Raw genomic sequence first — 13,187 nt, forward strand, 5'->3', positions numbered from 1 at the left:
ACTAGAATCTAATCAGCTGCTCACAGCAGGAATCCAGAAGTACCACTTACGGTGTGCAGCAGACTGACATATAATCATGGCTGCAACAGAATTACAGCTCACATAACCACATCACTTCTGTTGATCTCTGCAGGAGCCTCAGGGTGGAGGAAGAGGTGGAGGGAAGAAGTCCAGCAGACATCCCCTCATCAAAAAAGTGAAACTAAAGGACTAACTGATGCCAACCCAAAAGCTTCGCCAATTCACAGAATCACAAGAGGCAAAACCACAAATTGCCCCACTGCAGGTGAGCAACTTCTTGTTCCATTCAACTGGTTCCATTCAATTCCTACTCCCACCCATCCAGTTCTCCCGCTCTTTATAGTATTTGTTGTCATTATATATGAAAGAAAAAAAAAGATCAGAGAATTTGTTCTGTAAAACACAGAGAAAGGAGTCCCACAGTGGTTTTCAATACTCATGCAAAGAATAAAGGTACAAATGCCTGGGCATCTCCAAATCAACAGACATCTGCTCTTATTTTCTAAGAAGATATTTGACACTTATTTTCCCCTCCACCACAGTTTTTTCAGAATGTGCATATGCTCACCTGGCTTGGGGCAACAATATGTGCAAAACATGAGTAATGAGAAAAGTTGAGCTAATTGTGGAGAAGCAAACAGCTACTGAAAGGGAGCTCAAAGCTTCAGACACAGCCACTAGAAATGCTTTTGTGAGATTGAGCATATACTGAGATGAGGGCTTGAACTTCTCCTTCCCTGTCTCCATGCAATGAATGAGAAAAATAAATGTTCTGGATCATGTGGTGAGGAACAGAGCAGCGGTGTCTGGCTAAACCAGATGCTGGGCTGGGACAGTCAGGTCCTATTTCTTGCAAGCAAGTAAGTGTCAAGTTTTCAATGTTACTGAACTCCAAAGAAGTCTCAGTCTGGTATCTTGATTACTGGCCACATTGCAGAGAAGCAGAGCCTCCCATTTATAGAAAAGCATAAATGAGGGCATACAAAACAGAGAGGACAGCTGCTGTTTGGCTTTGTGAATGTCAGCTGAGGCTCTGTAATGAGCTCCCTGAAAGCCTGTCCCTGAATCAAATATAAGTCTACTGAGACCTGAAGAAAGAGTCCTGCACGTGTATTCAGTGCCCAACGCACATGCCAGAGATAGGAAAGACTTTCTGGAACCTTGTGGTATTGATTAATAAACAGTTCATAACAATAATAGGATAACAATTGGTAATCAAATGGAAATGTTCAGTATGAAAGAAAGTAATTTTCTCCTACACGGTGTTGTTAAACAGCAAGTCCCAAGGTGGTGTTGACTGACTAAATAATAGTTTTCATTATTAAGGCGTTCACAGTCAGCATGTTCCATATTCATCATTACCATTTTTGTTTTTTAAAAAATTATCTACTTTTCCTTTATGGCAAGCCTTGGCAATGACAGATGATCCACTGGCTTATCTGCTGATTTTTAATGACAGCATTTTGCACTCATTATTCCCTTCTTAAATCACTTTTTAAAAAGGATGAATAACTTATTTCTTCCTCTTGTCACTAGAGAAATTACCTGCTACACTCTTAAGAAGTGCTTGTCTAACAAAAAGATACACCAGTCATGGATTTAGAAAATCAGCATGACCAAATCTGTCCAAGAGAGAGATAGAGTGAAAATAGGAACACATATATCCAAATACCTCCACTATCCCCTCACTGCCAAGGTCAGTACTTCTCGGGTTAAATCTCTGCACTGAAAACTCCTAAGAGAAAAGACAAAATAATTCTTCTTTGCCTGTGCAGTGCTGATCAGTCCCTTGGCTGACAAGCTAAAATCTGTGAGGTGAAGGATGCGGGTGATGCGGGGTAGCACCTTCCTGGCTGCCAGAAACAGGGATATTTCCTTGGGGAAGCCAAGACTCTGCTTCACCCCAGCCTAACAACCCCAGCAGGCATCAGGAGGGTCTGTGTTTGCCCATTCTCAGCTCAGGGCTGCTCACAATTCAGCCACAGGCTATGAACCAAAAAATACAACAGCCAGACAACACAAGAAGAAGAACCCCCAACAACAAAGCTCTTAATGAGAGGTGTACATGCCAAGCTTTTGAGCCCAGTGAGTCCAAAAACTCCAGCAGAATCAAACCAGTTCATTAATTATACCAATGAAAAACCAAAAAAACAAACAGGCATTTCTGTGAGATCAAGCTATTGGCAGTTGGTTTTAAGAACAGCTTTTTTGCTAAAGCTTTAGCAATTTGCCTTAATGACTGCAATATTTCACAGCAAACCCCTTAAAAAGTGTCCTGGGAAAATCTGCATAGACCAACTCATACAGAAAGAACAAACACAGCTTCCAAGAGGCTGAGTGCAAGTTCCCAAAGACAATATGTCTAAGCTTATAATAAAATGGTGTCCTGCATTTTCAGCCAAGTGATGAGGGGACATAACTCTTCTGTTATGGGCCTAGTGAGATGAGCTGGCAAATAGTCCTGATGCAAACTGTTCCCTCCAACAGGGAAGTCACAGTGCTCCAGTGGGCTCCCCTCTTGCCACGGAGCTTTCCCAACCCCCAGTGCTCTCTGGAAGGCTGTTTTATCTTTGGCCTTTCTGTACTGGCACAACTTGCCCTCTGGAATGGTTTAACCTCTACTTGGTTATCTTCAGATACCCCAAAGGATCAGGATCTTGCAAAAGTGCCCAAGCCTCAGTTTAAAGGTTCATCACATTAACAAATGTGTGAGGGCTCTTAGCTCAACTCCAGCTTAATGTTCTTCTCAAATAAACAGGGAAGTTTAAAAGAAACAAACAACAATCACATGCTGACACTGGCAGAAGCATCAGCAAATTTTTACTTTTTCATTTTACAGGAGTTTATAACTTTTTAAGTTAATCATAAAAAAATAAACATAAAAAGTTTATAACTTTTAAAGTTATATACACAGGTGAGGCATATCAATGGCAAAATGCATGAAAAATTCTCACTAAAGCAAAAAATAATTTATGCAAAGTTAATGCAGGGATGTTTTATAATGTATTTGGCAGAGATGATTCAAATAAATCAAAGTAACAAACTTAATATTTGCCTGTCTAGCAACAGCACCTCCTCACAATAAAATGAGTTTAAATTTTGGCTAAATGCCTAATAAACGAGGTGTTAGCTTTTGTACTTTAATGCATTGGCTATTAAATAAACAAGTCAACACATCATGAATGGAATTCAAATGTGTGCAGTAGACTCTGCCACAAGTCAAACTCAGAAACTGATAAAAGAGAATTAAACATACCTCAAATACCAGCTCCCTGATTTCACATTCATTCAATAATCTTTTCCAGTCCTATTATATCAAAGAACAATCCAATTATGGTACTTAAATCTCAGTGTACAGTTGCCAAAAATAAATTCCTTAGCAACACTTTCAATATACCCAGAAAGGTTTCTGTGCTACAGAAAGTTTGAGTTTCTGATTTCTACAGTATTTTCAGGTGTGACACACTAATGCCTGTCTTTATATTTAACATGGCTCACCATCAATACTTTTATTTTGTGCATATTGGTGTCTCTAATTGCAGAGTCTGAGTACCTCCTTTATCATTATACCTGCCATCCACAGAAGGCAGGCACTCAAAACCAAGTGCATACTTAAGTGGCACCCTACATAAAGGTGCTCTTCTGGGGCTTGACTTCAGTTTGCCAAATGAATAGGTTTGTAATCTGGGTCTGTATCAATATTTACAGAAGAATCAGGCAATACTGTTATGGCATAATGATTTTGATCATGTCTCCTCCTCCCTGCCTCTGTGATCTCCATGAGGCTCACTGAAGCTTTCCCATCAGTGAGGTGATTTCAGATGTCTAAAGGCACTGCACAGATACCTGAACATGTGCAGACTCCGCATTTATAAGATGAACTGTACTAAGAAGTGCATTTCACAGGTACTCAGACCAGCAAACACCAAAGAAAAGGCTCCTACAAGTTATCAAGGGGGAAAAAAAGGTGAATTAAATTATAGAAACAAACACCCAAAATCCAACACACAATCACTCCTCTTCCTTCAGTCAGGATTTCTGTTGTGTGAGTGATGAGCTCAGCAGCCACTGGTACTTGGGCTTCATCACTCAGACTCCAGTTACCAATTAAGCACGGCTGAAATGTGCACCCATAGCTCTGTAAAGCCTTAGAAATCCTCCAGAATTGTACAGATTTTTACCATTGAACTCCTGAGGTGGCTCAGGTGCAACCATCCACATGACCATTAAAACACACTGCATGGGAAACAGCAGACAGTAAACCAGGAGAGACTTGGAGAAGCCCATTGACTTTTGAGTATGTCATCATTCCCTTTGGCATCCAATGTGGAAAAAACATGCAAGCTCCAATGGATGAATAACAATTTGAACAGTCACTCACTCATCTGCATGCATTTGAAATTTGCTCCCAGCCTCCCTGCCACGTTCTTACAGTCCTAATTATGCAGCCTACCCTACCCTGAAATTAAACTTTCCCAACTGTTACATCAATATTAAGAGTCACATCTAGGAAGGGTATACCCGAAATGAAGGTAATTAGGTTAAATTAAAAAAACAAGACTCATTTCAGAATGATTTGGCTCATCTTTTAAAAGATACATCACTCAGAATAGGCTTGGGATCAGGTTCTATGGTCCACACTCGAGAGTTTATTTAAGCCAGTCCTTTGCACGTTCATTGCAGCACCAAGGAAGAGACCAAAGGATCCGGAGTTCAACTGATTTATTGTTTTCACTCTTTAACTCCACACTATATACCAAAGCAAAGTCAGGTATTAAATTATGGCTTCCATTTTCCTTATACCACTTAAAACTGACAATACAGAAAAGACAGTTTGTCATCAGAGGCTATTCTACCCAGTAGGGCAGGTAGAAACAATTTCTGAGGCATAACCAAACTTCCTAAGCAAGATGCAACTTCTGTAAAATAAAAAACACCACTTTTCTAATTCACTGTATGCCCATTAAACAAATGCTGTCAGAAGGAATTTTCTGCATATGTCTCTGGATTTACACAAAGCATTCTACTGGTTTGGCAAGTTAAAAGATCTTTATCAAATATTGATTCTCTAAGTAATATTCATGTCTCTGTATTGTATCATCTTTCTCCACTGAATTGAATTTTTTCAACAAGAGGTTCTTCATTCTTGAAATTTTCCAGACAACATTATACTGACTTCTTTGGGGCTCCCAGCTGGTCTGCACAATTTTTCCAGCTACCAAAGGTGCATTTGTTAAAAAAGATACCCTTGGGCCATAACACAGGTACCATCCCAGCAATGATGGAACAAGAAGAGTGAGTGAGTCAGTACCTTCTTGGACTGGTGAACTGGGGCCAGGAGCAATTATCTGGTCTATCAGTCAGTATTCCCTCTGACCCATCTCTACCGGGGTTTGTACCAGAGCAGCAGTGAGCACAACTAAGAAAGAGGCAGAAACAGCCATCCAAAAGAGCTGGCTGTCCAGGACAGAATTAATGGGGTTTCCAGACTATTAGGCTCCCAACAGGAGATGGACAGATAATTTCAGTGTTCTTGGCCTTGAATGGAAAAAAAAAAAGGAAAAAAGATCCCCCAGAAACGATATTTGATCCTCACACCACAGCTTTCCACAAAAGTTGTCCCTCCTACTGCTGTTAATTTGTCTATTATTTTTACATCCTCTCTAAGCTACTGTGAAGTGTCAGTGCTTTTATCTAAGAGGAACATTGCCAAGCAGGCCTGGGTTCTTTTATACAAAAAGGCATGGATGTAAAGAATAAAGGTTAGTTAAAATTCTTCTAACTCAAGTTTTCTTTGTGATTCAATAGAGTAACTTACATTTGAAAATGTGTGTGGATGCTTTTCACCAGACACTCTTTACACAAAGCAGAACAGACTCCATCACTCATAATAGAGGTCACAGTCTGAAAACTGGGACATTAAAGATAAAACCCTCTTCATCAATGGCTCAAGAGACAGTACTGTCTTGGAGGCTGGCCAAAGGCCAGGGAATGAACTCCTGCAAGAGCTATAAGCCATAGGTACTCTACAGTCAAAGCACCATTCTTTGCCCATGACACCTTTGACCTAAGGAAAGCAGAAAATAGGAGGGAAACACCCAGAAGCACTGCACCACAGAGCCTATGGCTTCTTCCCACACCTTAAGCACCTCTGTTTTCTAACTCAAAACCTTCCTTTTCAAACTAGCTGAAGTCTGCCTTCATGGAAATACAGCTTTCATGGTGGAATGAGGCCCTGAGGAAGTCTGATGACTTCACCTACATCAGACTAGTCTGGCAGGGGGTGACAGCATTGGCTTTCCTTTCCCATCTCCCCAGCTTTTTTCCCTCAGCTGTTCTCTATTCTTTCCTGTCTGCTTTACACATCTTCTCATGTTTCTTTTGCTCCCTCTGCTCCTCTTACTCATTCACTTTGTAGTACTATGTGAACTTCATGGCATCCAGCCCACAGCCTTTGCATGGCCTAAAATAAGGCAGAGCAAGGCTGTCTGTCTTTACCAGTTACTGCTCTTTTGTGTACAGCAACACATGCAATTGATCTTCTGTCAGACAACTGCTGCTGCTGATGGCACTTTACACACTCGGTGTCCTGGGGCCAAGTGAGTTCCTTTGGCAATAAACACATCAGTGAGTGTTTCAGTGCATGGCCAGATGCCTTTCCCAGGGTGGTTAACAGCACACTGCTGTGTGCTACAGAGGGCTGCAGCCACCCATCTTCATAGGCTTATTTATCTTACAGAAGCAACCAAACTCCTCATGCCAGCACCAACATGCCCTGTGCTGAACAGACACTCCAGATACAACCACACCAGATCCTCCACAAGGCCAAGTCACTGCAGTAAATCACAGAACCACAGAATATGCCAGGTTAGAAGGGATCCACAAGGATCATCGAGTCCAACCCTGAGCCCTGCACAGGACCATCCCCAAGAGTCACACCCTGTGCCCCAGAGGATCATCCAAATGCTCCTGGAGCTCTGGCAGCCTTGGTGCTGTGCCCACTGCCCTGGGGAGCCTGTTCAGTGTCCAACCACCCTCTGGGGGAAGAGCCTTTTAATAATACCCAACCTAAACCTCCCCTGACAACTTCAGGCCATGCCCTGGGTTCCTGTCACTGGTCACCACAGAGCAGAGATCAGTGCCTGCTGCCCCACTTCCTCTCATGAGGAAGTTGTAAACTGCAGTGAGGTCTCTCCTCAGTCTCCTCAGCTCATCAAACCCCCTGGACTGCAGCAGGCTCTGCTTTGGAGACAGTGGGAATATGCACCACACTATCATTGCTTGATGGTGTGTGAGCATGGAGGCAACACAGGACCCAAGTGTGACATTCCAGAGCAGAGTGGTGGGGAATTCAGTGTGGAAACACCTCCAAAAAGCTGTGAGGGAGAGCTCCAATCTGGCAGAGATAGTGCTGAGTACTGCCAGGAAGCCTCAGAGCACCCGGGGGCTTCCAGGTGGAGTAACTGCTTATTGCCCTCAGTAAAGTGAGGACTGGAATATGTAGGGTAAGCACAGAAAAAGAAGCTAATTATTTTAAAACAGGACAATGTATTTGCATACCTATGAATGCATAAAATAACTGCTTTTCCTGATTTATATATATATATACACACACACATTACAATTATAGTTTTATAAAATAATTTAAATCATTTGAACTCTGTAGACACCTCTTAAAATGGAGTGATCATTATAGAATCTTATTTTTTCATTCAAGTTTAAAGACAGATGATGTAAAATGTGAGAGCGTGGCTCATCTTTATCAAATAAAAAAAATACATACAATTTTCCAGGTAACAGAATAAATACTTCTAAGGGCACTTTAAAAAAAGCCTTCTGAAGATTTCACTCTCCTTACTTCTGCATTCTGAGTGCCCATCATACAAGTTTAATTTATGCAGTGATGGATATCCTGAGAGATGGAAGCTGTATTATAGACATGAAGATAAAATAATCCCTAGGTGAGAAGAACCAGTTTGGTCTCAATAACAATGTACTCAGCACTGCAGGTAAAATCAATTTTATTAACTTTGCTGGTTAGCATAAATATAACCCTTCTGATTAAAATACTAGTTTGTCAGAGGATCAGATTCTCCCTACCTGGTAATAATCCAATACAATTTAATGACAGTGTTTCTGGGTGAGGAAAATGATCTGTTTCTATGCTGCTTTTCAGAGCTGAGTTGCAACTCTCTGGCCTAAGTTTTTGTGGGTTTTGCCATCTCGTTTGTCCTGAATCAAAGGCCAAGTCACATTAAAGTTTTTTCTTCAGCTTTCCAGCAAGGAGACACTGAGCACCATGACCATGAAATATGTGGTATTGTGGGGCCTTTCAAATGAGACCATGGAAACTCAGCTCCTGCTCAGCAGTGATTTGAAATAACCTAATCCGATAAAATGCTAAATTGCTCCAGAAAAGCTCCTGAAATCCCATTCCTCAGGATATCAGTGTTGAATTATGGGGTATTTTGGTTTGCCAAGATGGACCAGGCTCTCAGGGCATCTTTTTGAGCCCTCTTGCACTAGTCCCAACTCCAGGCTAATTTGTGGCATGTTCCTGAGATGCTCCCAGAGAACTCTGAGGAGCAAAGGACACAACAATTGCAAGGCTCCAACCAGCCTTTGGCAGATACAGTGGAAAAAGCCCACGTGGTCTTCATAAAAGTAGGATCAGTTTTCTGGAAAGTACAGAGGGTTTGTGTCTGGTAGACTCTCAGATTTTGACCTTATGATTCAAAAGCATTTTTTGTGATTCAATACAGAGCCCTACAGTAAGACCCCAGCCCTTCACAAATTCAGCTGTTCTGAGCAGAGGGCTGAAAACATTCTATTTTCAGCTTAACCCACCAGCCCTGAATTCCTCTACTCCTTGCAAGAAGCATCTGAGCTCAATGCAGAAATCCACAAAAACTCTTTCCTATGGGACTGAAGTGCTGGGTCCCAGTTGTAGGCATAATGCAGGACTATTTGTGCTTGAAATAAAACACGATGCTCTGCTGCTTCAACTACCCCCACCAAAATTCACAGAGTCCTGCCCCAAGGAGAGAACATGAGGCAGAAGAGATACAAATGGCAACAATCAATCTCCTCACTCAACAAGCTACCAAAAAAGTCCTTTGAGATGGCAGCAGTAAGAGCAAAACAAGGCTCCACATAAATCAGAATAGATATGGGCATATATACTTGTGTGTGTATATTTTAAATAAATCTCTCCTTTTTATACTCTTTGTTCAACTACATTATCAAAAAGAGGTTTTAAATACAAGCTTATGGGACTACTAAAGAGGTGAATTTATGAATGTATTTCTAACAAAACACTCTCTGGAAAGCTTTAATCTATGAATTGTGACAACCTTGGACAAAATGGATTTTTAATAGAATATAATGTAAACTGCCTGAAACATTGTGATAAGGAATTTTTTTTAAGTTAAGCACAGAATAGCCATGATGCACTCTGCATGAAAGGAGAAAAGGTCTTAATTTAAAGCATTTTAATGGACACTCAATTTGCGTAGGGAAATGTGAGAAATGGAGATGAAAAACTCATGATAGCAGAGAGGAGAAAGAGAAAGATTAGAAAAGTAAGCAAATTTGAAAATGCTCCAGCTGATAAGAGTGGCTAAAAGCAATGCAGACTGGATTAGGAATGTGTCACAGTCCAGAGTCACCGTTCTCCTGGAAAGGCAGTGTCTGTCAGTGGCTCTTATCAGAGCTGCACACTGGGGAGAAAGCACAACCCAAGTGCAAGGCAGTGGAGAACAGACCTGTCTCGGAGGGAAGGGCAGTGGGGACAGGCAGGGATCTCAGTGAATGCTTGACTTGCTGGAGTTTCTCAGGTTCACCAGAGCTCCCGGAGTTGGCCCAGCTCAGTCAGCCCACAGGGCTACTGAGGCTTTTTTCTGTCCCTTTACAGAGTCCAAGAGGGGCTCAAAACCACCACAAGCTTGGCCAACTCTTACTCAGAAAAAAAGCTAAGCCAGGCTCAGAGGTTCAGTCCTGACTTATACCTACAGCTGTCCTACCAGCATAACTCTGGGCAAGTCAGCAGAACTGAAAGTACCTCCAAGAGAGAAAAACCCATTTCCCCCAAGGCAGATATGATTCTGTTTACTAATAGCTTTTGCTCTGCAACCAAAGAGATTGATCCTGCACTCTCACTCATACATAAATTGCCTTTAATGAAGCTCCTTGAATTACTAAAAGGAGGAACAGATGAATCGGGTCTAGTGACAGTTTTGCACATTGACCTTAAAGAAGCAAGTTCAGGTTTCTAATCATTTAAATGAAACAGCAGAACTTCCACATAAACACTTAACATTCTTCAAAAGAAATAGGAGGGCCACCATTATGACCAAAAAGGCAAATTAAAGTAAAGATCAAAGTTAAATATTTACTCTAAGTACTACAATATTTGCAAATCTGGAAGTGATCTTTCAGCAGTTTCTATTTGCATACTTTAATTAATCCAAAAATATTAAACTAATCTCACAAAGGAAAGGGTCAAAGTATTAATTAACTCGAGATTCATTGCTTTTGTGCAATTTAACAGTTCAACACAAAGCAAAACTCAGTTTTAATAAAAACTAAGTTACTGTGACAGGTATAATTTCATGGATTAGTGAAACCACGTACAAGGCAATAAGTTTCGGTGTTCATACTATTTTTTGTCTAACTTTAAAAACAGTTATTTCATTTTGATTTCTCTAACACCAAATGATCTGAACTCTTCCTTTAACATCACCATTTCACTTTCAAATTGATGGCTTTCCACCTTGCTCTGAACAGAACAGAGGTCACAGTTAAGAGAAAAAACACCTGACTGCAAAGTTCAGCAGAGATCAGACACTGCCCAGCCAACCTGATCATGCCCTGGAGTTAATTCAGGCTGAGCCTTCACTGCTGGAGCCTCTGCAAGTCTTTGAGCAGCCCCAGGACAAGCACAAAGGTCCCCTTCAGGCCACTGTCCCTGTGGCTGAGCCCTCACTGGCTCCTTCAGCAGCTTTTGGAGGAGCTGGGACATCTCGCCAAAAGACAAAGGATTTGGAGACAAAGCATACATTTTCAAGCCCACCTGCCAGAGCTCTGCTTTGTCAGTACAGTAGCCCATGAAACCCAGAAAAATAAGGATGGCAGGTGGCTGGAATTTCCTGCATCACAACCTCGGAACCACAACTGACAAATGCACTTAGGGGACAAGGGGATCTTCCCCAACTCCTCTTTTTTATTTTTTTCCTTTTTCTTTTTTATGGGGAGAAAGTGCATGGAGAAGCTGATGAACTGAAAGGCTTGACTGGAATCCATGCAGAAGGCTCTGCAGAACTTCACCAGAGACACTGAGTGGGGAATCACCTCCCCTCACTTCACAGGTTTACAAGGCAAATGTCTGCGTCCCACTCAGTCGCCTCCACTCTGCATCGGTACTGGAGAGAAACAGGCACTTTTCCTTGCTATTCATCAGGCCTGTTTTACACATCCAAGAGGACTCTCACCTCAGCAGTGCCTGTTGCTAAAAAGTAAACTCACATTAACTATCTTTCCCCTCAACACTTGTATGGCAGGTACCCAGACATGGATGGGATTTGTTTGCTCCTCAAATACAGCTTCAAAAACTAAACAGAGTAGAAACTCTCTTTACACTGCAAAACACTGACAACAATCTTCCTAGGTCTGAGCAATTATTAGCAAACATTTTTTCTCCCTTACAGGAGTTTTCAGGAAAAAAAGATGACTGCAAAAGGCTCTGCAAATAAAAATCTTTGACATAAAGTTTTGTGATTTCCTAATTATTATACAATTTCTAGCTAAATTTATGCACAGAGTACTTTAACTGCATGATAATGGAGAGAAATTGCTTGTTTTGTAAAATACATAATTCTGACTAGCAATATAAATTTCTCATTACCTTTGATACAGCTTGTGGGAGCATTACCATAACAAAGTACACAGCATTCGGGAGAGTTCATAGACACTCAGGTGTTTTGCAACAATAATGAATAAAACTGAATAGCTGTTACTTTCACAGATTTTCAAATAAAGACAGCATTGTCCTACATTGCTTTTAATTTTTTTCATATTTCTCTATTTAGTTCATTTTTTCCTATTGTTTTTTTAGCAACAGGAATTCTACTGCCCTGAAGGTTCATAAAAAGCAAATATGAGCTACAGACTAGTGGGCTGCCTCCAGTTTAATTAGATAATCTACTTCCAAAGATCAGAAGGGAAACAAAAGGAAACAGTTCCCACCAGATCCCATATGGCTTTTCCAAGGAGGCTGAGGAGGAAACAATACTGCTAGTAAGAGCAATATGGCTCATTAAAGAAGCTTTTGCATGTCTCTCCCAGCATTTCAGCAAGGGTTTGTCAGTCAGAGAAGCACGTGGTGTCTCACCTGTCCTCTGCCCCCGGGTCGTTGTGCACACAGGTGACCGTGGCCGTGCTCCTCGCGCTGTCCGTCTCCTCCTGAACCCCCCACTGGTCTGCATCACTCACTCGGATGTCCACGATCTTCACCCCTGGGGCTGTCCTAATCCTGTTGGGGAACAACAGGGATTGCTTCAGTTACAGATCTCCTACAAGTAAATCCAGAGAGGCAAGGAAACAAGGAAGCTGAAAGAAACACTCCCTTTCCATCAATAACAGACTGATATATTGCAACCACAAGTCACTCTGCTTTAAAAATATGAAGCTGGTCCAATCATTTTAAAGAGATGAAGTATGAGTTTCATTATGTGCAAAGCCAGTCAACTTTCAGCTTGAGCAATGTGGAGAGATTAAGAATGGTTTCTGCTTCAGGAGCACCAGTCTGATACAAATGAAACAGATGTGACTAAGCATAAATTGATTTAATTTGCTGTGTCTGACCTGCAGTTTAAGACAGAGAATAAGAGCACTGTCATATAAAATGCATCCTCCTGCCTACAAACCTTTGGGACCAAGGTGTTTTTTAATATTAGGGTGGTCTGCATGGAAAAAATGTGTTTCACTGCTTAAAAACCATAATGGAGGAAGTAGTGAAAAGGACTAAGTTATTCTAGATCTGGAACTGAGGGATGAAAATAATAATGCCATTGCATCAGGCTCTATCAAACTCCTGCAGCTATAAATAATATGATGCTGACATGGAAAACCTTGATTTCCTGAGCATGGTTAGAGTCTGAAAACAGTTT

At 41.3% G+C, this 13,187-nt stretch overlaps 1 protein-coding gene across 1 annotated transcript in view; it reads right to left on the bottom strand.

Moving 5' to 3' along the window:
- The window catches only part of TMEM132B (transmembrane protein 132B), a 233,968-nt gene that overhangs the window by 118,215 nt on the left and 102,566 nt on the right, over nucleotides 1-13,187 (bottom strand). Inside the window, exon 3 of the mRNA XM_071572287.1 lies at nucleotides 12,410-12,550. Coding sequence (XP_071428388.1) covers nucleotides 12,410-12,550 — 141 coding nt within the window. The remainder of the gene's footprint in view (nucleotides 1-12,409; nucleotides 12,551-13,187) is intronic.

Source organism: Pithys albifrons, chromosome 17, assembly GCF_047495875.1.
Source record: "Pithys albifrons albifrons isolate INPA30051 chromosome 17, PitAlb_v1, whole genome shotgun sequence".
Classification (NCBI taxonomy): domain Eukaryota; kingdom Metazoa; phylum Chordata; class Aves; order Passeriformes; family Thamnophilidae; genus Pithys; species Pithys albifrons.